We start from the raw sequence: 24,099 nt of genomic DNA, 5'->3' as shown, positions 1-24,099 counted from the left end.
CAGCACGGGTTAAAGGTGAGCGGGCCCAGCAGTTCGCTGTACGTGCCTTTCGTGGAGACTGACGTGTGTTGCTGCTTCCTGTTGTTTCGCGCGCCATCACAACTTCACAGCTATCAAGGACGTATCTCTTCTTTTGGCGGGGGTATTGGCTACGCGTGTTTTTCTGCATCGCGCTAGTCAGACGGTGAGTCGCACACGCTCTTTTTCCCACTGCGGGTGCCCCTGTGTATCGCACCCATTTTCGATGTCATAGTAGCCTGCGTGTCCCACGCGTACGCGTTATTCGTGTTACTGGGTGCCACCGCATACTGCGGGAGGTTGAATCCACGCACGTAGGCTGCAGGGTTGCGTGCACGGTTTTACTGCAGTTTTGGGGTGCCTGAGCGTTGCGTGACCCGTCACTACATCACCGGGTCACATACAGCCTTGCAGGTGCAGGGGGGCTGTTAACATCTTGCTTCCCACCCCCTTCACCCCAATTGCCCAGGTCAATTGTGGTGTACACCTCCCATTGGTACCACTCCATCTGTGCCGGCACTACTACATCTGTGCCATGGTTGGGAGGCCACCAAAGGTGAGGGGCGCCTCAGCTGGGCGTCCTCCTCCTGGCGGGCGTGGTCGGGGACGTGGCCGTGGTGACCAGGGAGTAGGGGGACTCCAGGGTGTCCAGGGCGGCCACAGAGGGGGAAGAGGCAGGGGTGCGCCACTTGAGCACAATGTTGTGCCATGTGTCGGTGCAGTCATGCCACCACCCCCTGTGGTTCCGGGGGATGCAGCTTCTGCATCTGGCACTGGCGCCCGTGTGACCCGGCAGTCTGTTCCATCGACTGCCACAGGCCCAAGGGTAGTGGTAGCTGCAGGTGCAGCTGTGGACATCGCCACCCAGGCTCAGGGTCTGCCAGCGCAGGCTGCGTTGGCACTTGAGGAGCCCTTGGTAGATCTCCAACAGGCCAGGAGGGAAACCATAGGGGCAGGCCGGGCTGCTCAGACCAAGACACGTGTCATGTCATCTTCTGCCCCGAACAGCCGGGTGTTGGCAAGTGCAGGGGCAGATGCACCCAACAGCACCCCAGTTGTGAGTCTGCCAACCAGGACCGTTGCGGTCTATGATCCTGCCACAGCTGATGTTGCTGCGCAGGGTCCATTAGTGGGCACCCAGCTGCCACTGACTCAAGTCAGGCCTTTGGTCATCCCTCCACCTGCCACTCCCTTGGCTCAATCCACCAAACCCACTGGCCATACTGGTCAGGGCGGCATTAGCCAGCCAGGGTCTGCGCCACAGTCCAAGAGGAGGAAGGTTGCACCGCCAGCACAGGCTGGGACCCCACACACAGCCACGACCTCCTGCACGTCGAGGAAGAAGCCTTTCTGCAAGCAGGAACTGGACTTCCTCGTGGACTACGTGCGGGGCCACAGCCGTGACATGCTAGTGGGTGCCAATAGTCAGACTACGGCTGCCCAACGTGACACCCACTGGAAGCATGTTGCGGAACATGTCAGTTCATTCGGCCATGAGGTGCGCACGGCGAAAGAATGCAAAAAGCGTTGGAATGACATCAAACGCAGCACTAAGGCAAAGGGTGCCTCTAATTACAACTTGACTCTGGTGACTGGCGGTGGGCCTGCACCAGAGGAGGAAGAGCTCACTGCGCATGAGGCACTCGTTCATACCACCTGAATTGGTCGAAGGAATGGGAGAGATGCTGGACTTTGATGCCCAGTCCAGTGAGTGTTGATGCGTGTTTGTTGAGGACGTGTGTGTTTCACTTGTGGGATGTGTTGTGCATGATTGCCACTACATGTGACGTGTACATGGTTCTGATGTGTAAGTAATGCAATGCTTCTGTCATGCATGTCTCCTCTGCCTGCATGCGGGGACTCCATGTAGGCGTGCTCCCTTGCCCCTCCTCCGCCACTCTGCACCCCAGTTCCACCTTTGCACTGGTGTTCTTCAATCTTGCCAATGTGTACTTTCTTGTTCATGCGTCCTGTGTAGATGCTAACTTCCAGCGTAGAATCTGAAAAACATCTGCCGTGTGGTACAGCCTTAGTACTTGATGCAGGGTATCTCACTTGTACTGTGCATAGGTCAGATGTCCCGCAGGGACATGAGTGCCCATTCATGCTCCATGTGCATTGCACGCATGCCCCTATGTGTCCTTGACTGGATGATCACTGTAATACAAGTCCTTGGTTACATACATTGCCTGCCATATCATCAGCCTTCCCATGTCAACTGTGGCTCAGTCCTGCGTTGCACACATGTTTAGGGTCTGACAATCTGTGTGGCTCAGCCATTTGCAGTGTTGTCACTTGAATCACATTAAGCTGTTGATGCCAGTCAACACTGCCTGTCAAATCACAGGTCAGCCTTTTGATACCATGCTAGGCATCCCTGCTTTGGTACTGGGGTGGAGGGGTGCTTGGCTTCTAGATATGGTACACATTGAATGTACAATGCACCTGATGTCTGAATTTGACATTGCACTGCCTTCACATTTCCTGGCACACACCATGGAGTCCTTGTACATGTAGGTAGTGAGTGGCGTACACATTTTCTGCACTGCATAGACCCACTTCCATGGAAACTGCCACCTTTCAACAGGTCTGATCACAGAAGCAATTCAAAGTTGACCCAGCATGCATGCCAGGTTATATGTTGTGTGTCACATGTCTGCCTGATGCGTTTGTTGTCGGTGTGTGTGTGTGTTGTGTGCTTCTGACATGTGTAGTGACCTTTTTTCTCTCTATTTTTCAGGTGATGACGCAATGGAGGCGGAGGATGGTGTTGTCATGCCAGACACAGGGTTGTTACCACTACATCAACCCAGCACTAGTGGGGGTCGTGGGGTGGTAGGCCACGAAAACCCCCAAGTGCTACAGTCCATCTTGTCTCTGGCTGCCTATGAGTCCAGCCTTGATGACGACTCTGACGTCCATGTTGAGTTGGATGAGCATCAAGCCCATGTGTCAGGGGTGAGTGATTCTGATGTGGACACTCCTCTGTCTGCGACACCTGCACTGAGGGATCAGACAGTCTTGGTTCCTCCGCCCGTGGTGGATCGGGATGCAGGGTCACCCTCCACACCAGTCACTGATGTGCCTGGGACATCACGTCGACGGGGGCATGTAGTCGTGCAGCCACGGGCGGTGCCAACACAGCGAGGACCCCCGGTCCCGCAGGGGTCAAGCCCGGCAATGCGTTCGCCGCGCGCAACCGCAGTATACCGAGTGGGAGCAAGACATGACTGCCAATTCAGAACGGCAGGGGGCAGCAATGGAGAACATCGCTGAGAGCATGGAGCGTGTGGCCCGATCTGTGCTCCCCCTGCTAGGCAGGTGCTTATCCAGCAGCAGGCGGCACGGTCCACGGCCCGCTCGCTCAGGCTGGGCATGGCGGCCTCAGACAGGGCACACCAGGCTGAAATGTCGTCTCTGCGTCAAGCAATTGCTGCTCACGCAGAGGCGCACATGGATGCCCTGAGGGAGGAGTATGCTTCCCTCAGATCCACTCTGGGGGCCTCATTACGACGCAGGCGGTAAGTTACCGCCTGGGTCGTACCTTTACCACCATGGCGTAAACTGCGTTTACGCCATGGTGGTTGGCGGACTTACCGCCCCATTCCGAGGTTGGCGGGGCGGTAAGTCCCCAATCCCCATTTACCCTTCCCCATTCCCATTTTTGCCCCATAGGGCATAATGGGAGTGGGGAAGGCGTTAATTACGCCACCGTAAATTACGGTGGCGTAATTAACAACAAGGTCCCTTAGCGCCATGGATTTTAACACCTGCTAAAAGCAGGTGTTAAATCCTCCATGGCGCTAAGGGACCTCGGAATCAGGCGGTAAGGGTCGGCGCTGTTTACGCCGCCGTAAACCCCTTACCGCCTGGGTCCTAATGAGGCCCTGGGTGTCCTTATGATGTCCCAGAGGCAGCAGGCAGAGGAGATGTTTGCACAGCTTGAGCGTACCATCTCGGCTGAGCTACAGGCTTGCCGGGAGGTGCAGCGGTTGCCCAGCCAGGCCTTGCAGGAGGAACTCCGTGTTACACGTGCTACCTTGCAAGAGGAAGCACGTGTATCACGTGAGGTTCTGCATGCAGACCTACGTCACATCGCCACACAGAACCAGGCTCACCCATCCGGCAGACTTGCTGCCGACGAGGGGCAAGCTGCGGCTAGGCATGGCCAGGTTACTGTGCCACGTCCTCCTTTACAGGATGAGCCAGACTCAGACGACCATCTATCTCCCACATAGGTCGGGCTGTGCAGGCGTTGATCCCATGGAGGTTTTTTTTTTGGCTCAGCATCATCGCATGTGGATGTTGAGCAGCACCCTGTACCTCCCCCCTCCTGGGTGCCTCCCCTCCCCCCCGGGTCGTATGTTGCCATTTTTGATTTTTCTTTTAGTTTAGTTAGTTAAGTTTCTGTTTGATAGTTAGTTTAATTAGGTAATGTAGGTTTTCCATAGTTAGTGTAATTAGTTAATATAGTTTAAAATTGCTTGTCTATTGTGCTTTCATGTGACGGTGCGGTGCTTTGCGGCTTTTGAAGGCATCCACTGTCTGTTCCAGCTGGGCCCTTCAGGCTTGTCTTGTGTATGTGTTTGCTGCTTGGGGTCCTTGACTCACATATGCCACTCCTGCCTCCCTTATCCATGGGCTCGCAAGGATGGTTCGGTGTCACAACCTTTTACACAAGGGCTTTGGACTGTCATATCTGTGGCATGTCTGGTGCTGTGTGACTTGTGTTTACACCCCTAGTGGGGATGATTTTGGTGTTATTGTCCACTGTTCAGCTTTTGCTAGATGGGGTGTTTCATGATTAATGTGTACATTTATTGTTATGCATTGTGTAGTATATTTCTTATCTTTACTGTACACGTGTTTGTTGCAATTCATGCTGTAGATAGTGTTCCACGCTTTGGATGTGAAAGACGGACTGATGGTGTGATTTATGATGTGACTCTCTGACATGGTCAAGTAATGAGATGCCTGAAGAGACACACACAGATGACTTTGAAGCATTAATCAGGTGTTTCATGCCCTTTCTGCAGGGGGATGAGACTCCAGAGCATCTTTGCCAGCAGACATGGCCCATTGGACGACGGAATTCTGGACACGTTTGTTGGTGCCCACATGCACATGTGTGCACAAGCAGAGGCACAGGGATTGCAGACCTACATCCTAGAACTGCTGACGTGTTCCAAGGAACTCCAGGCAAGGTGAGCAGCACAAGGGGGCCACAACACAGCAAAGCTTGCACCAGGCGAGTTGCACATGCAGGCTTAGTCACAGCACTGAGGGTGAGCTTGGACGAATATTGGTGTTGAAGCACACAATGCAGCTCAGATGTGTTGGTGGACTGATGGCTGTTGATTGTAAGGTTGTCTGGGACACCTGCAGGGGCAGTGGCCAATACCCTCCGGTACACCAAGGTCCATCGAGGCACTTGTATCAACCATGTAGCCTTCAGAGACATGGAAAGGGGCAGCTCACAGGGACATACAGCAAGGGACATACTCGGGTGCAGTGCATTTCATTTCCATGTACATTATGATAAATGCACTGCCAACTTTGTTTCAGTCATGGTGGTACACAACTTGCTCTGAAGTCATGGCTTGCTATATGGGTATGTCTGCTTACCCAGGGAACATTGCATGTTGTGTGAATTGTGACACATTGGTGTTCCATTTGCCACGCACCCACCGGTGGCTGACTTACTGCATTGACTGTGTATGACCCATCACAGGGATAATGTTATATATGGGTACGAAGCATCTACACCAGATTGTCTGTTTGTAGAGTAGTTTGTTGCTATGGGGTATGTTTGGTGGTGTGTTTTTGTGTAATTGGCATGTACAGGTTGTTGACTGTGGCTCTCTTTGCAGCATTGCAGTGCTCCTGTAACCGGACCTGAGAGTGTGCAGGCAGGAGACCAGCACTCAAAACCAGAGCTAAGTGTCTTGTTGTTTTTCTTTCAAACTGCTCTGCATAGGCTTGCTGGGGGGTGCACTAATACATGGATGTATGTGTAATTCAATTTGGTATGTTTTTTTCCCCCTAATCGCCCGGAATCCTATGCAATTTTGAACCCTGTACCCTCTACCCAGTGTTCCTGCTTCCCGTACCTATCCAAGCAACGTTCCCTAACTCTCTTTCCCTGCTGGGGTTGCGGATGCCTGTGTAAGCCCCGAACTTGCAGGCGCCAAAACCCTAGAGGGGGTGGTTGGTTCGTGCCACTCCTAAGCCTGGACTACAGAAGGCCATGACAATGATGTCCAAGTTTGTTTGGATTGTGTATGTGTTCATGCAGGTAGTACATTTTCGTGCATTCCCTACTTTCATGTGTTATTCCTCCTCCCCTCTCCTGCCACTCATTCCAGTTATCCAGTGTGCCAGCACCTGTCCCGACTGCATATCCCTGAACCTCCTTCCCCACCAGGGTCTCAGGGGCCTCTGTGAGTTTGACCTTGCAGGCACCCGGGACACGGTGGGGGTGGTTGTTTTGTGACACTCCCGCGCCTGTACACGGGACCTGTGACAGTACACATCCGTTCATGGTGAATCATCCTATGTTATGTACCACACATGGTTCACATCCTGTTGTGACATTGTTTCACTGTGCTACCTTGGTTGTTGCATCATTGTGGTAGTACTTGGCCTTTGTGAGGTACTGCTACGTCAAGTCATCTACTGGAGGCAGTTCTGGTTCGTTTTTATGCCTTGGATTTTGTGATTTTGGAAATGAGTGTGGATTCTGAGGATGCAGGCACCTTTTTACACACAAGGTGGGAGATGGTGACGAAGGGTAAAGGTGATCCTGTGGCCAGGTGGAATTGAGGGTTGAAAGCTCCATGACCCAGGTGCAGTTGTTCAGTGGGTCATGGTCATTTGTGAGGGAGGGGGGGGGGGGTTGTTGTTGATAGTTGCCTTGCCCTGCAGTGTGATGGGAACCCTGACATTGTAATGGTGGTATCCTATGTACATGTTGTGTTCTGCTGATCAATGCCTGTTCATGTGTTGTGTTTACCTTTCAGGTGCGAGGGGATAGTTATGGTTTGACATGCTGGGTTGTACACATGGTGAATGTTCACATGTGATGTGTAGAGAACACTGATGGTCACTTGATTGCACATGCATATGTTGAGTGCATGTTCTTGGTGACCCACACACTTGCACTCTGATGCACTACATGTACTACCACCCTTGCATATCCACGTGTACACTGTTTGCCTTCTGGTGCCCACTGTGTCCCTGCAGCACATGTTCTGTGACCAATTATGGATCCTGTACATGCCTAATTTGCTTTTTGATGTGGTCTGTCGCTTAGATGTGATGCTCAGGGTGTGCATCACACACAATGGCTGTTCACTGTGCTGTGCGCTGAGCAGTGTGTTGCAGGAGTAGGACACAGCACACAGAAGCAGCAGTGTTGATTTTGCAATGCACAATGTGCATGTAGACAGGTATTCATTGTTATGTTACGTCTACAACTCTTGTAATGCATTTGGAAATTACTTATTTTGTGTGGGAGGTTGTTGGTCAGTCATTTCATCTGATTCCAGGTCAGGCATCATTGTCTGATGCCACTGTACATTTTGGACATGGCAATGTGTACCTTATTGTTACTGTGTTGGTGTATGGGTATTGCTTGCCATGTCATGTTGTGGTTTGGGAGGGTTCGAGTGACATAACAGTGATGGCCATGGCCTGTTTTGCAGGTGTGTGTGATGCACACCTTGCATGTCAGGGTCATCCGCTTCTCAAAGCAACTAGCTGGGGGTAGATCTCTCTCCGCGGCAGGGCCCTCCCTCTGGAACAGCTTTCCTGCCTCACTGGAACTTGAGGGGAACCATCTCCGGTTCGGGAAGCACCTCAAGACCTTCCTCTTTGCTTCTGCTTTCTCTCTGCCTCTCCCTTGCAAAATTCTTCACTGGAACTGCACTGGATCTGCAACTGGGCCACTCTCACCGACCTCGGTCCCTGGCCCAGCCACTCTCCACTTGCACTGCCTCCCTGGCAACCCCTGCACTGCGGTACTGTCTCTCTATCCCTACAGCCCCCCCTTCCCAGCACTTGTCTGCACTTACCTTTGCAGTTGCCACCAGCTGGCCTATGTATTTGTTTTTTGGTCTACTTACCCTGTACTGCACTCCCCCCCCTTCCCCTTGCACTTTTCCCTTCCCCCTCCCCCTGCACTTGCACAATCTAAATGACACCTGGCCTAGTAGTACCGTTGTCTGTCTTCCCTTGTTCCCCCCTCCCTGCCTCATCGCACCTTGAAATACTTGTGTATAGGCCATATCATGTCATGTCATATGTGTGCCTTTTGGTCACACAGGATAGCTTGTGTTTAAGTAGCTAGGGATGCAGACAATGTGGCAATTCCATGGCAACTATCTCAGGGTGGTAGGGTTGTGACAGTTGACTGTCTCTTTGTCATCATCGATTGTCACCTGGTATGTGCCAGGCCTGTGTGCACTCCGCAGGGGTGGGAGTTTAGGTGAAAAATGTGGCCACAAGCTGGGTCCGGGCTTCCTTGCCACGTGCCCTGTCCCCTCCCATGGGCAGCGCCTGTGCCTGTGCCTGTGGTTGGGGATGTGGATACACCACCATGTCCACCGGGACGCCCTGCCGTGTTGCAACATTGTGCAGGACACATGCTGCCACAATGATCCTGCACACTACTGGTGGTGCATAGAGTAGCTGCCCGCCAGAGCGGTCAAGGGAGCGGAAACGTGACTTGAGCACTCCGAATGTGCGCTCCACTATGGCTGGTTGCAATATGGGCGGCGTTGTATCTTACCTGGGGTGGTGTGGTGGGGTTCCCGATTGGCGTCATCATGTGGTTGCTCAGAGGGTAGGCACTGTCCCCTGGGGAGGTGTAAATGGTTGTGATTATTGGAGTTTGTTTGTGTGTGCGTGTGTGACATGCATGCATGTGCAAGGGCATTTGTACTCACCTAGGAGCCATGTGTCACCATGCTGCCCAGCTTCCAGGGCCCGGCTCAGGGCGGACATTCTGTATATGAAACTGTCATGGGTGGAGCCAGGGTAGTTTGCATAGACAGAGGTGATGATTCCCTTTGCATCGCATACCAACTGTACATTGATGGAATGCCAGTGCTTGCGGTTTCGGTATATGTGCTCAGTGGCCCTAGGTGGACGTAGGGCCACATGGGTGCAATCTATGGCACCAAGCACTTTGGGGAAGTGTGCCACCCTGAAAAAATCCAGGACAACGGCCTGCCTTTCTGCGGGTGTTCTGAGCATGTATAAGTGCCTGCGGACTGAGGGGCACGCTGTCATGATTGCCAAGACCTGGTGTAGGCAGCGTGACTGCGTGGCCTGTGAGGACCCCCCCCCCCCACTATGGCAGTAGTCCGCTGAAATGACCCAGTGGCCAAAAAATGCAGGACATTGAGCAGCTTCTCCAAGGGGCTCAATGGTTGGGAGCAAAGGGTGGGGGATGTAAGGTCATCTTCCCACTCCCTGACCAGGTCTAGGATGATGTGGGGTGGAAACCTATACCTGCCATAGACCTGGTCGTCAGGCATCCCAAAAAGGCTTGTCCGTGGTGCGAAAATGCATGCCCTGGCTATTCTCCTCCTCCTGCGGTGTCCCACGATCAGTGCTGCGACAAATGGGGCATTCATCGTAGCTGTATATACGTGTTTGTTGTTTGCGCGCACTTTTATACTGTGCGTGGGGGAGGACGCTTGTGCCTGCCTTCGTGTGGCGGACGCTTTGACGCCTGTGTGCGTCTTTTGCCGTGCGCGGGTTTCCCGTATTGGAATCCATGAATATGGGTTGTTCGCGTGCGTGTGGGCGTTCCGTGTAGTTCCCTGCAGTACTTCCCCAGTTACGCCTTCTTTTTCACGTGTTATTCCCCATTCCGCGTGTTACGCCCACTGTTCCGCCCACTTTGGTTGTGTGCGCCACGCTATATGCGCTTTTGCTGTGCGCGTAGCGTACGCCGTGTATGCCTACATGCACCATGGCTGGATTGGGCGCACGGACAGCGGGAAACACGCGCAGCGTCTTCCTTGCATCGCACACTTGCGCGTGCGCTGCGTTTCTCGCGCTTGCGCTACCTTGCGCCTGCTTGCGCTGGGATTTTCGGCGCATGTTTGCTCCATGAATCGACCCCAAAATGTGTATCCAATGAGCAGAGCCTGGTTAGTGATTGGTTCTGGGACAGACTGATGAGTGGTCAGTCCACTTCACTTTCTATTGCATGCCTGCAGGTTTTAATAACAATTCATACATTTGCAGGGAACATTGTATATAAGACGTTATTTGGGTTTTATGTGTGGAGTAGAAAGACCCAATTTTATAATAATTCTAATCGGTGCATTTTTTATATTGTAAGAATGACTTGCTATTCTGAGATGTAAAGGGTTTGAGAGAAGCCTGTTTTCTCTTTTCTTAAGAACCTTAGGTAGAGTGTGTGATATAAGCAAAATCAGTGCTGCGATAGGTGTATCATTGTGTCTAGTATCAAATGAATCTTCCACTGAACTGTCTTCCTCCCCCTGGCCTGCCCTGCCCCTGCTGTCAATTGCTGCTGGGATTGTGCCTTGACTCATAAAAAAGATCTGTCCTTTTAAGTATTATAACCAAAACATATATCGTTGTGCTTGCTCCGTGGACTGCGTGCTCCAGCGTCCGGCCGCACACGTTTAATTAGCGCTGCTCGCCAAACCTTACATGGTAGTAGTGGTCCCCAGATTACAGAAACTTTGCTCCGATGTAACTATCTCTAGGGCAATGTTTACCCTTGTGCAAAAAGATTAGGGTCAAATTAGAAAACCTTTGTACCATGGAAAGTGCCATTTTGCATAGTACTAGTACTAGGGGAAAGTCTGCCCTTGGGCAAAAACCTAATCAAACTTTGCCCCTGTGTAATAATGCATTTAAAGTGTATGTTTTTGGCACTGGGACATTTTTGCTCTAGTGCTAATACCACGCAAAATTGCACTTGCCATGGTGCAAACGTTTTATCAAATGGCCCCAACATTTTTTTTCCTGTAGGGCAAACGTTGCCCTATTGCTAATGGCGTGCAAAATTGCACTTGGACTGGTGCAAAGTTTCTGTAACCTGGCCCCCGATGCAGCGCTGGTACGGCAAAAGGGGCGGGAGTCCACCCTTTACCTTTCTCAACAGGATACCCCCCCTCCTGTGGAGACAAACAGCAACACTTTAGCCAGTGGCGCAGAGAACATAAAACAGAAGGAACCAGGCATCATCCCTGCTTCTCATCCGCCATTGCGCAATGCCACAGTCCCAGTTTCAATGTGTAAACAATGATACTTAACTGTTCTGTCCCGGCGTAGCAACAAGAAAAGAGCAAGTGACATGAGGGGTGTCTGTTCATGGAGCGAGCATAAATGATAGACTATTCCCACAATAGGATAAATGGGGAATTATGGGACTTGTAGTACTATATAAAGGAAGAACATCTTTTGAAGTTAAAATATTTCTTTCCACTGGTAAGAGAAGCAATAGAGATGAGCTTGCCTAATAGGAAGACTCTTTGCTCTGTCATTACATTTTTGTACTCTAATATCACAGCAACTCATTATAAAAGGCGCTGTTCATTTATTTCCTACCACGACTAAACATATGGACCACTTGCAACAGGTATATTTTTCTAGTTTAAGTCCGAATGTTACTGATTCAAGCTGCATCTTTTGTGTGTGTTCGTATTGTTAGTAATTGATAACACACTAAGCTGCTTCTGTGATTGGTTTGTTTCAGCTTGGTGACCAGATAACCAGCCTGCAAGCGCCAGGCCCAATGAGTGCATCTCAATCGGCGTATGTATTAAATTCACTTTCAAATATTGACTTTACGATGAGAGGCTGATGAAAAACGGCATTCTGATATATAATCTACAACTTTTTAGTTGTGCCTCTGGGTGGCGGTAGACACCTGCATGAGAAAAACCGTGTAGAAATTATATGTGCTCTTGGTGCTTTTTCCAGGCAAATGTGGAGGAGTATGTATGTAAACCTCGTGTCACAAAGCTGAGTTGGATCAATGAGTCACATAGACCAAGATGGCAGTTTAAGAGTGTTTAGTTGGAATTTAGCAAAAGTAAAGAAGCGGTACAGCTCAAATAACAGGATTGCTTTTCCTTGCATTGCAATAAGTAACAAAACAAGCATTGGCAATGCCAACAGTTTGGGCTTTTGTTTAGGCATGGGAAAGACACTTGCTGGGCACAGCCATAGTGGTATTCACTGTCCATTGTTGGTAGCAGCTGCACAATGGTGCGTGTTCCCGGGCATCTAACAGCAGCGCCTGGCAAATGCCTAATACTTATGCACAAGCATAACTGTTGGCTTTGCCAGTGGTTGTTTTTACCAGGGCTTGAGTGAAATGGCACGCTGAGTGCTTATAAATCGAGTGGCTGAAGGCAGACATGGTTAAGACATTTATTACACCAGTGGCAGGTTTACAACTCCAATTAAATCATGAACTCTCAGAAGGCGGCTTTGAAACAAAACTTGCAGGCACTTTGAGTACAAAGTTTGATGGTAAATCTTGAGTAAAGCGAGCTCAAAGAGTTCCCACAAGGAGGTGTTTTGGAGGGTCAGGGGCAGGAACTGTGTGGAAACGGCCATAGGGAATAGCATGGCCCTGGGCAGTGAATGTGTGGGCAAATAACCAAACACCTGCACGCTGTCTAATAGCAGAAACTAAACATAACACAGCACAGATACTGAAAAGCTGGCAGGCCCGAAGGAGGGACTTATTGAGGACTTGGGTGCTTGTAGTGTTCCTTGCCTCCCCTCTACCAGCACAAATACAGAGATCTTTTAGAAAGGCATGCCAAGCATAGTGTCAGGTTCTAAGAGTGATGTTACAGTTTAAAGTTAATGTGACTGATTGGGAGTATGAATAGCTGTCAAACTACAAAAAAGAAAAAACATGTCATTGATTATAAATGCCAGGAAGACAAACCCCATAGGTGTAGCAGAAGGTTTAATAATCTAGCATTCATTGTATGAGATCTGCCATTCTATCAAGCACAGCCGTGAAAGCATGCATCAAAGGCCTGCGAGAGATATCCATCTATTTTCTTCTGATTGGCGCTTGATTTCCTCCCCATGATAATCCTCTGGCATTCTCTTCTGGCAACCTCCTTGGTCAATCCCTTTAGTGCGCTGATGAGTGAAGCCAATGTGGAATCACAGGGTCCCACACTGCTGGGCGCTATTGAGCTCTTCCTTCTAGCATAGGAGAGCCAAGTTAGGTTACAATCAACAGCTATCAGGAGCCACTTCTGGCGCCTCGGGCCAACCAGTGCCTTACAAACATATATATGTGACATTGGGCCTCATTACAAGTTTGCCGGTCTGGTAACTACAGTACTGGTAAGCTTGCCAGTACTGTAGTTACTGGACCGGCAAACTACGAGTTCTGCTTGCGGGTGCCTTTTCACCCATCAGCTCGGACCTGGCAAGCGGACCGGCACCCGCGAGCAGAGCATGTCGGATGCACCGGCACCATTCACGAATGGTGCCGGTGCATCCGGCCTCCCCATTCCCATTGAGCCCTATGGACCTTAATTGGGAATGGCCAAGAATATTTTCTGGCGCCCAGGAATGGGCAATTACCTGGTCCGCGGGGGGTGAGGGGGGTTGTAATACCCCGGTAATTGCCCATTCCTGGGCGCCGAAAAAATTTGCAAGTTCGGCGGCAGCCTGCCAGTTTTACCGGCAAGGCTACCGCCAAACTTGCAATGAGGCCCATTGAGTATTTGACAAGGTCAATAAAGGAGGGAAGAAGAATGAAAGCACATCTAATACACATTTAAACACAATGGACCAAATATAATGGGTGAGAAGATAAAGTAGCATTCCCTGCGGTAGCTCCAGGCTACAGGGTGATGCCCAACACTCAGGAGCTGGTTTTAGTTCCTGATCATCGAATCTTAATTTCAAACCCTGCATCGTCCTAAAATCTCCTATGTCTGCAAGATCATAATATAACTAGATTCGTTTGTGTCAACATTTTCCATAATATGTAAATGCACACTTACTTGTCCCCATTTCCGAGCGGAAACAACCTTAAATTGGGGGGATGCTGGGGACTGGATCTGCCATGGAGTTCACAGTTCCTGGTTAACTCTACGCCATCTCTCCAAAGGAATTAGAGTATTAGAACAATCATTCAATGAAGCTGTGAATGCTGGCCCACAGCAGTATTGGCATAGGGCCTGGATATAAAACAATAACAAACAGTCAAGCTCATTTTCTTGAAGCAATAAAGAGGCTTTGCATTGGTAGTTACCCAAATAAAGCAGGGCATAAACCGTACCGGAAAGTGGAGGTCTACTGTAGCTGTTAAGGCTAAAACATGTATCAGTGGATAGGGCTGAGACATCAAAAAGTACCGAATTCCGACAGGGGCTTCCAACCTTTGGCTCTCCATGGTTTGGACTACAACCCCCATCAGCCATAATTCAGCATTGTGAATGGGGTGGGATAGTGCGAGCCGTAGTCCAAAGCATCTGGAGAGCAGCACGTGGCTGAACCCCACCTTACTTACACTGTGTAGGATTGTTAAAGCTTCTGGCACAGATTTGGGCCATAACTATAGTACGACATTCTTCCAGAATAAAGGGATATCTTTGCTCTTTGGTGTACGAATGTGACGATTAAAATCGTTCACTAGTGCAGTACATTAATGTATATGTACCCCCACGCCCTTATAATGATGTCATGCCTCGGGCAGTAAAGCTCAGTGGCACTGTGCTCGTCTTTGAAAGAAGACGACACAGAGCAACACAGGTTCGAATCCCGTTCCGCTAAGAAACCTCTTCGGTATCAAGCACGTTTTAAACAACATCCTTACAATTATAAAAAAATAATGATGGCAAATAGGTGGTGCAGTAGCTTTCATTTTTTTTTCCAAGCTGCCCGTTTCATTAATGCACAAGGACGTGATGGAGAATTCACCTGACCAAATGATAGACCCCCTTTTAAACAGCAAAATGCATCTAAAAGCTCATTGTCACCAGATTCCTTCTTGGCCAAGATCACCGTACCTAGAAGCAGAAGGGAGCATAATGCTGGTCAACATTGAGGCAGTTGTTGAGAAAGATTGACATCCATGTTAAATAAGGGCAACATTGTCAACTATTAGATTAGAAGAGACACTGGTCAGTAACCAAGAGATATTAATGGTGAAAGCCTCATGGAGCCGCAAGACAAACAACAAGGAAGGCTATGAAAAAAGAACTTTAATAATAGCAAATGTCTATTGGAATCCAGCGGCTATAGAAACAACCACCTTCCTGGAAAAAATCGAGGAAGCAATTGACGAGGCCTTGGCTGGCCACTTAACAAAATACTTCTTGATCTGTGGGGACCTAAATGCTACCTGCTCTGTAACTCCAAGAATTGGAAATAAACAAGCAAAGAGATCACCGGGAGAACAACGTGGAGAGTTATGGTTCCGCTTGATGGAATCAAGAAACTTACATAACTTGCATGAAGCTTTCCCAGACCCAAAACGTCCGCCCTCATGGGAAAGAAACAATACTAAAGCAACAATAGACCATATTTTCGTCACAGAACCAATTCTGGCCATAACGAAAGTTTTTGAAATAACAAGAACAAGTGCTAGTGACCATAATCCTCTTTTGACCATCTGGGAGTCAATTGGCCCGCTGAATGACTACATGGAAGCTAACATCGTTACCAATGGACAGGGAAATCGATTAAAATTAACAAAGGAGTCCATTGTGGAAATAGAGAACAGATTTCGCTCTATGACGGAGATAGAGGGTGCAAACAAAACCAACTATATTCTTCTCTTAACGAAGTACAAAAAAACGACACTTGCAAATAAGTTTGGTGGAAATCCCCCAAAGCATGTGTTTGACAAACTGCTGGTTGACAAACGTTGCACCCTTTGACAAATCCAACGTAGAGCAAAAACAAAAGATACACCGGCGGCAAAGGAAGAAGCAGTGGCAGCAGCAAAACATTATAAATCCTGGGTAAGAGGACATAGGTTAAAACTCTACCAACAAGACTCAGAAAACATCTTAAAAATCATAAGCAAGAGAAATACAAGGGAATTTTGGAGTACCCTGAGAGCGACTCTTGATGTACAAGAAAAATCTATAATAAGTGAGGTTGGTGAAGCCATGTGGGTAAAACACTTTGAAGCAATGTATGTGGCCCCAACGACACCAACTATTCGACACCCGGGTTGTAAGCCTGGCGAATGGGTAAAATTGGATGATCGAGAGGAGATCCGACTGAAGATCTTAAGCCTGAAGAACTCAAGAGCCCCTGGGCCGGACGGGGTCAACAACGTGGACTTAAAAACAAATCCTGATGAGTGGGCAAGTTTATTGAGTAAAATCTTTGGGAAATGCACGGATTTGAGGACCATACCGCGTCATGGAAATCGGCAACAGTGGTTCCTATTTTCAAAAAAGGAGATAAAAAGGACCCAGCGAACTATAGGCCAATCGCGTTGTTAGACGTAATAGGGAAAGTGTTTGGTTCAATGTTGTAAGACCACTTCAAAACCTGGGCAGCAAAGGCCCCATGTGAAAACCTGTTTCAAACAGGATTTAAGAAAAACATGGGGACGACGGCTAATATTCTACTCCTAAACGTGCTGAAAAATAAAGTCCTGGAAGGGGGTCCAAATATTTATGTTGCATTCATCGATCTCACTCAGGCCTTCGACCGCATAGACAGGGCCAGGCTCTGGTCAAAACTGGAAGCGTGGGATTGCCCAGCTTCCTTGCTAAACCCAATCAAGGCTCTGTATACAGATACCAACATGCGGATTCGGTTAGACGAAAATGGCCTACTATCAACCTCGAATAAAACAGCAAGAGGTGTGAAACAGGGGTGCCTTGTTCCTGGCATTTATTGGAGACATAAACAGCTTAGACACAGAAACACGTTCTTTCCCCCCTAAATTGGGCAACACGCCTGTAACGAGGCTTCTCTACGCGGATGATTTGGTCCTTTTGGATTATACCCCCATCGGACTACAGAGGCAAATGGCAAGTTTACAGATTTACATGCAAGAAAACAAGTTGGAAATAAATGTAAAAAAAACGAAACTGTTGACATTTGAGACATCGACTAGAAAAAGAAAAAAACCCATGCTTAAACCTTGAGGGAGTGCAGATCGAAACAGTTCTTGACTTCCAATATCTAGGAGTCACACTAGACAGCACAAAACAGGACAAAGCCATGCAAGCATCACTAACAGCGAAAGTAAATAAAATGGCATGTCAAGCCAGGGCCATAGATAGAAAGTTTGGCAGATACTCGCTGACCCCAGTGCATGAATTTTACAAGAAAAAGATAATGCCGACACTATCATATGGAGGAGATGCTATGATAAATTTGCCACTCGACATCTGGACCAAAATGGAGGCAAAGTTCTGGAGGAAGGTTCTTATGCTGCCAAACTCAATATCAGGCGCTTTAATTCGTAAAGAGCTAAGTCTACCGTCTCTCAAAAGCTCTGTGGAGCAGGCGAAACTGATGTTGTACAGGAAGTGCAGGATGGCAGCGCCACCTTCAATTTACAGTCTAATAAACCAGGAAATTGAACAATCGAGCACTAGAAGTTTGATAAAGTGGAAAGAAGAGAACATCAGAGTGCTCGAACAAATACAGGAGGATGAAGAAACGTTAAATATCAATCCAAAAAAAATCCTCGTAAAACTCAGAGAGTACGACTGGATATTGACTTTAGAAACTGCAGAAAAAAATAAATTAACCAGACACTTACCACCAAACGTCAAAAGAGTAAATGAACTCCAAGAATACATCAAAAAATTCCCTTGTAGGAAGGGGAGAGACATGCTGTTACATGCTCGCCTCAATCTTTTGCCCACAAATGAGATCTTGGCAATAAGAGGTAAAACTGCATCTAACGTTTGCCGATTCTGTAATACACAAGAAATAGAATCGATTCGTCACCTACTGCTAAAATGTGCCGCTAACCAACAAGTAAGAGACCGTTATTTAAGACCGATCTTCTCGGACTTCGTCATTGCAGATGAAGAAACTTGTTGGGCTCGCTTAATGGGAGGAGATAAGATGAAATGGCAGATAGCCACATACAAAATATTGGAAGCAATAAATCTGCCACGGACATAGAACGAGGGCACATTTTTAGTGAGACCTGTTGCTGCATGTGCATCTATGATAAAATGCATTTTTGTAAAAATCTTTTTTGATTAAATACAAATTAAAAAAAAAATAAAAAAAAAAATAAGGGCAACATCGTCAACTATGGCAAGAGGTTTTTACAGTTGGACTGTCACCGTGTCTACATGAGTTGCTGCGTAGTTCAATTCCGCGCCTGCTTTTCATGGCTCAAGTAATTTGAACACACTCTTTTTCGCTTGAGATGGCGCGGTTCACTCATTGGTTATTTTCAGAAGTTTGCGAGAAAAAAAATGCATCGGCAAAACACTGGAAGCAAAGACACGTGGTGCTGGCATTTGGGAGGCGTGCACTTGATTCCTAGTCTGAGCTTGTAGACCCTGACAGACAGACAAAGTCTGACTCGCTCCTAGATGCACAGAGGGATTTAACTAGACTGTCATCTTGTAGCAATGTTGATCACGATCGTTGGTGTGATACGAAGCCAGCGGCGCTGTACTTGTAGGTGTTTGGGGACCGTGTGTCCTCATTTTAAGACTTCAATTGATGTGACAGGCCAAATAATGTGCAGGAAGCCACTGTACTGCACACAGTGCCCATTATTGTGGCGCTGCAGAATAAATCATGCACGTTTGTTTGAAAATGTTTCAGGTTTAGCCATTGTAGCTAGTGCTTTTTTTCGTTTTCCTCTGACTGGTGTGCAATCACATTGCTAGTGTGTCCAATAGATCGTGTGAGATAACATAGACTACACAGCATACCACCCTGAAAGACACAGATTTGATTTTCAAACAGTAAATAAAACATCAAATCAAAGATTATGGCGAAGAGGAGTTTGTGAACTTAGTTCATGTTGAACTCAAAAGAAAAGCAAAACATGTCAATGATCTTGCATCAATACAAGTTCAACAGCTTGACACAAGCGACTAATCATGACGCAAGCAGCCAAATCCATCAGCTTGGTCCATAATACCTGCAAACTCCAGGTGTAAAGCAAACCAGGGCTGGAAGACAAACTCAAGCAGCTGGGAGATCAGCAGAGCAGGCATCTTCCAGGTACTAGGACCTATATTGCTCCCACAACACGGATGGTTGTCCCCCAACCAACTCCCCCGAGTGATCAGAGGCACTATGTATCCTTAAACAAACCAGCCTTCACCAGCAAATAACTCTCTCTGAGACCGAAGGGATACTCAGTCTCACTGGCGTGATTTATTTAACCTCCAAACCACTCATCAAAGAAACCCCTTACCCTCCTGCTCTCTGTACCTATGGGAGAACCTACTTCCTGAACTGTCAAGATCCCGCAATCCCTGATTGAAGAGATCACCGAAACCTCTGACTGAAGGGATCCACCAGGCACATCTATCTGAAATGAGCATCGTTACGTTGCCATTTTGGGACGGTTACGGTGCGCCATATGGCCACTTCCAGTGGCACATGGAAGAAGCCCAGAAAGTGTCAATGAGCTCTGAAACAAGGGCAGATTCACGATGAATGATGGACTTGCAACATGACACACGCAGAAAGGGGTGTGAAGAAGAAAAACTGGCTTAGATGCAGTGCATCATTACCTAAACAATGAACTCCCACGCAGCCTGCGCCTTACGTCAGTACGTTGCTCGAAAAACTATGAATGTATGGAAATGGAGCTCAAAGATTTCCCACAAGGAGTTTTGGGCGGTGAGAGACAGGAATGGGTGGGAATGGTCATAGGGATTAGCATGGATTTGGGTAGGGAATGGGTGGGCACAGAACCAAACAACACAGCTGCAGACTCTTTGCCCCTCCTCAAATGTCATGTGCCATTCCTCCCTATGTGTACTCGTACCTGAATTTGATGTACTAGTGTGGGCTTTATAGGTGTTGCAAGCCCAAACTAAAAAGTAGTAGGGTGAATTCATACTGGGTTCCAACAATAGGCCAAAAGTCAGGTTCTGGAATCAACAGTTTCAAAGTCCTGGTTCCTCTGCTTGCCAGCGCACAGGGGATGCTACTCACTCAGAGTCAGAGGCGTTTAAACTTCCCCTAACACCTCTATCCACCAGTACTGTATTTACCATCCTCTTCTTTTCTGACTCTCAATTGCTTGGGACAAGGTGTCATACTTTGATGCACTCCTAATGTGGGCAGTCAGATGCAGGAGGGTGAGCATCACCAAGTGCTGTCTCTGAGGTTTCTGCCTGGTCTTTGGCAGATTAACTGGGGTCTCTAGGGGAGTGACTTCTAACTCTAGTTCAGTGGCTTGCATAGTACTCCCTGCACATGCATGTATCACTCATGCCTCCATAACAGTCTCTGTTAGAGCAGGATTCTTTTTGGTCACTTCCCTGTTTTTCCCCTTACTTTTGTGAGCAGATGGACTTTCCCGAAATTCCTTCTGTCACTGCCACCCTGTTCTTGTTATATGCTGCCCTAGGAGCCCATAGGGCTACCAAGGTACAGGCTATTTTTAAGCCTCTCATTTGGACTACCATTTGGAAGCAACTTTGGCAGCTGTAGCTTACATTTGGGGCTGGGTTGCAGTCATTTTTGACAAAATAGTAGCCTGATGCATCCATGTGGTAGCCATTGGGGTACCAACTTTTTTTTTTAAAGCAAAGCCATTATTATTTGGCCCATTACTTGGTTAGTGCAGCCCACAGGGTATGTCTAAAATGTCTGTTGTGCTCACATGGCTCACTCTGATCCCTGCCCTTCACTCTCCTCAATTGTTTAAACTTGGTAGCCTATATTCTGCCTGGGCATGCCCAATAAACATTCTTTGTGGAAGGACCAGTGTTTGGGATGGATTTATGGCACGTCTTATTGGCTGGTTTACAAAACCTTTGTATCCTGCACTTCAGCATCATTGAAAGCTGTCATCAGTATGAGACCCTAAGCATTCTACAGATTCTTACCTGAAATGCTGGAACTACTGCAATGATGGGCTCATGCTTCTGAGAACCTGGCTTAGCCATATTGTCTGGACCTTGAATCCTGTGTCCTTGCCCCCGCTTTCTTGAAATGTTGCCAGAAACCCATCCTGGGCTCTTCATTGACCTCCTTACGCTCCTCCTTGCTGGTTGGGCTGTTTGGGAAGCTGTTGTTACTCTGCTTCCCTGCAACATCCTCAGGGACGAAGTGCCATAAGGTAGGGAGTGTTCCTGGCCTACATGAATGTCTAATCCATGTCAGCTCCATCTTGGGTCATCCTTGGTCATCTCCAACTAGTGCTCTCATCATAGAACCAGTGCCATTCTTTGCTGTCTAGCTGCCTATCTGATCACTTTAGGCACCACAAGAATGTGTTTACTGGTCTTGGGGTCCTGATATATTCCTTCAAATCATCATTAGGGGACCCCATTGTCCAGGAGTAGTTGGGTTCTACAACACCACCCCACACAGCATATTTCCATTCTTGCATAGGTTCAAATACAGCTCAGTTTCGATAGCTCTACAACAGCTGCAGACTCAGACCTGCACCTGTCGCTTGGGGGATCCCCTCTGGTTCTTCCTGGAATTGGTTGCTCATTTATATGCACATATAGGCAAGAACTAGTACTGACCTGACTTATATCCTATAACCGAGGATTGACCATGGAATTGGCCCTTTAGTGTCCTATGGACAAAACGTTCACAAACTTTTGAACTTCTACACAGTAACTGAAAACAGGTACTTTCCTGCAGTTTTCAATTTATCATTGATCCTTCCTGTGGCCCCGAGTTCTCCCTCAAATACTGTGGTTTTAGGAGGTACCCATGTAGTAGTAGATCATTTAATGTAATAAACCACTGCAGCTAACTGTGTTCTCATAGGATAACATTGGACACTGTGTCACTAATTTTACAATTGTTCATCTAGGGGTGACCCAGGACCTATCAAGGCACAATGCATTGTATCTAATTTCACTTGACATTTAAGTGGCGCCCTAGAAATGTGTTTTTAAATTGTTTTACTCCTTTTCTCTCCCTCTTTATAATGCGTTATATGTGTCTAACTATTCTCCTTGCAGGCGTATATGCACTATACTGTTTTAGAAGATAAAGGCAACAACTGTGCAACCCATGGACTGGCATGTTGATGCCAGGATTGTGTTTGTATTTGCCTGTGCGCTTAGTAATTCCCATTGCCCTATCCCTTATTCTTAACATGTACAGAGTTGGACCTGGGGTATTAGCTTAGAAGAGAGAATGATCCACAATTAGGTCCTTTTACTGTTTTCAAAAATTCATAGTTATTACTGTATGTTGTGTTCTACTCTAATGTACTTCATCTGCTCTGCCATTGCTACCCCATATTAGGGGTTTGTTCTATCTTGTGGTTGAAGCCCTGTTACCCTTAGGATAGATGTTCTCACCACCCTCACCAGTGGATTGTGGAGACATCTCCCTAACAGTCTATTTCCAGTGGATTCCTTGTCGCCTTCATCCTTGTCTTCACTAATTCCTCCTGTTTTACTATGAACTGCTACTGCCCCCTCAATCCTCCTCCATGTGCTTGAACGCCACCTATCCCTACTGGTCTGGATGAAGGGTGTATCTGCTGCTCTTTGTCTCTGCCTGATCAAGGTTTCCTTGAATTAATCTCCTTCAGTTTATACTGTACTTTCCATCTTGAATTTTTCCATCCCTCCTTCCTGCTCTTGTCTTACTGTCCCCTTCCTGGGTGTCTTCTCTCCTTATCTCCTCCCATACTTCCACCACTACTTTCTGTTTGTGGGATAATCCCCAGTTCCTCTATTGTGTGTTGTTCACCACTTCTCACCACTTTTCTTATACTACCTCCTTGTTCTAGGGTACATCACCTTTTGCTCTTTGCACATCTGTCTGTTCTTTCCTTTCTAACAGCCTGAAACATGCGCTCTCCAACATCTAGGGATCGTCCTTCATACCTCTTCCAGACTTTCTTCACCTCCACTTTCTCCCAATGTGAATACAATTGGAGCATTTGTCCGGTGGTTTGCAGACCTTTAGCATTTTTCTCTTGTCTTTCCTGGAGATTGTTGGTAATGTACGTGTGAGCATGAATATCAAGTCCCAATGTTAGAGATCAAGTTGATTCCCTCCCTTTTCTTCTCCCACCACATTTCTCTCACCTCTCATTCCTGTTGCCACCATCTCTACAACATCCAAAATATCCGATCCTCCTTCACCTTCCACACTCCTAAACTCTTAATCTCCTCCCTCATCTTCTCCCATCTCTTCTACTGCTATTCTCTCCTCTTTGGACTCCCTTCCTCTCATCTGACCCCCCTCAAATCGATCTACCACTCTTCTATCCATACTCTCTGCCTCCTTGGCCCTCGTGACTCTATTTCCTGCTCACTCTCTCAACTTGGCTGGCTTAATTTTCAATTCCTCTGTCTTCAAATCTCTCCATGACCTTGTTCCCCCCTATCTCTCTTCTCTCATCTCTTTTTACACTCCCTCTTGTTCTTTCTGCTCTGCTGACCTCTTTTTACTCACTGTACCCCCGTCTCCTTGTGCCGCTTCTCGCTTCCGTTCCATTCAGCTCTTGGCCCCCATACACTGGAACTCCTTACCTCTCTCTATCTGCTCCATCCGCACATACAACTCATTCTGCACTTCCTTGAAAGCCCTCCTTCTTCACTTCCCCCCCTTGACCTCCTACCTTCTCTCCACCCCTTCTCCCCTGACCCCATACCTTCCCTTCCGGTCCCATCCACGTGACCTTATATCACATACTTGAATTTTGTTCCTCTTCCCTTTACTAGCCCCTCTCCCTTCCTTCTCACCTTTCCCCTCTCTTCCAATATCCAAGGAAACTGATCTACATATTGTTTCACTGGTTTGTATCATGTTTGTTAACTTGCTTCTTCCATTATTGTATCTTGTTGTTATATTGTAAAGCGCTTTGGATTAAAGCGCTATATAAACTTAATAAACATAAACATTCAGATGCGGGGCTCACAAACCTCCTCTTTCCTTAAA

The 24,099-nt window shown here is 47.8% G+C and overlaps 1 protein-coding gene across 1 annotated transcript in view; it reads left to right on the top strand.

Moving 5' to 3' along the window:
* LOC138511076 (trichohyalin-like) overlaps window positions 1-24,099 on the top strand; it is a 3,831,204-nt gene that overhangs the window by 744,660 nt on the left and 3,062,445 nt on the right. Inside the window, exon 7 of the mRNA XM_069626576.1 lies at window positions 11,762-11,820. Within this exon, the coding sequence (XP_069482677.1) occupies window positions 11,762-11,820 (59 nt within the window). The remainder of the gene's footprint in view (window positions 1-11,761; window positions 11,821-24,099) is intronic.

This window comes from Ambystoma mexicanum, chromosome 6p (genome assembly GCF_040938575.1).
Source record: "Ambystoma mexicanum isolate Mex_15411 chromosome 6p, UKY_AmexF1_1, whole genome shotgun sequence".
Classification (NCBI taxonomy): Eukaryota; Metazoa; Chordata; class Amphibia; order Caudata; family Ambystomatidae; genus Ambystoma; species Ambystoma mexicanum.
Note: the sequence above shows the minus strand (reverse complement) of the source record. Positions and strands in the feature narration are given on the sequence as shown.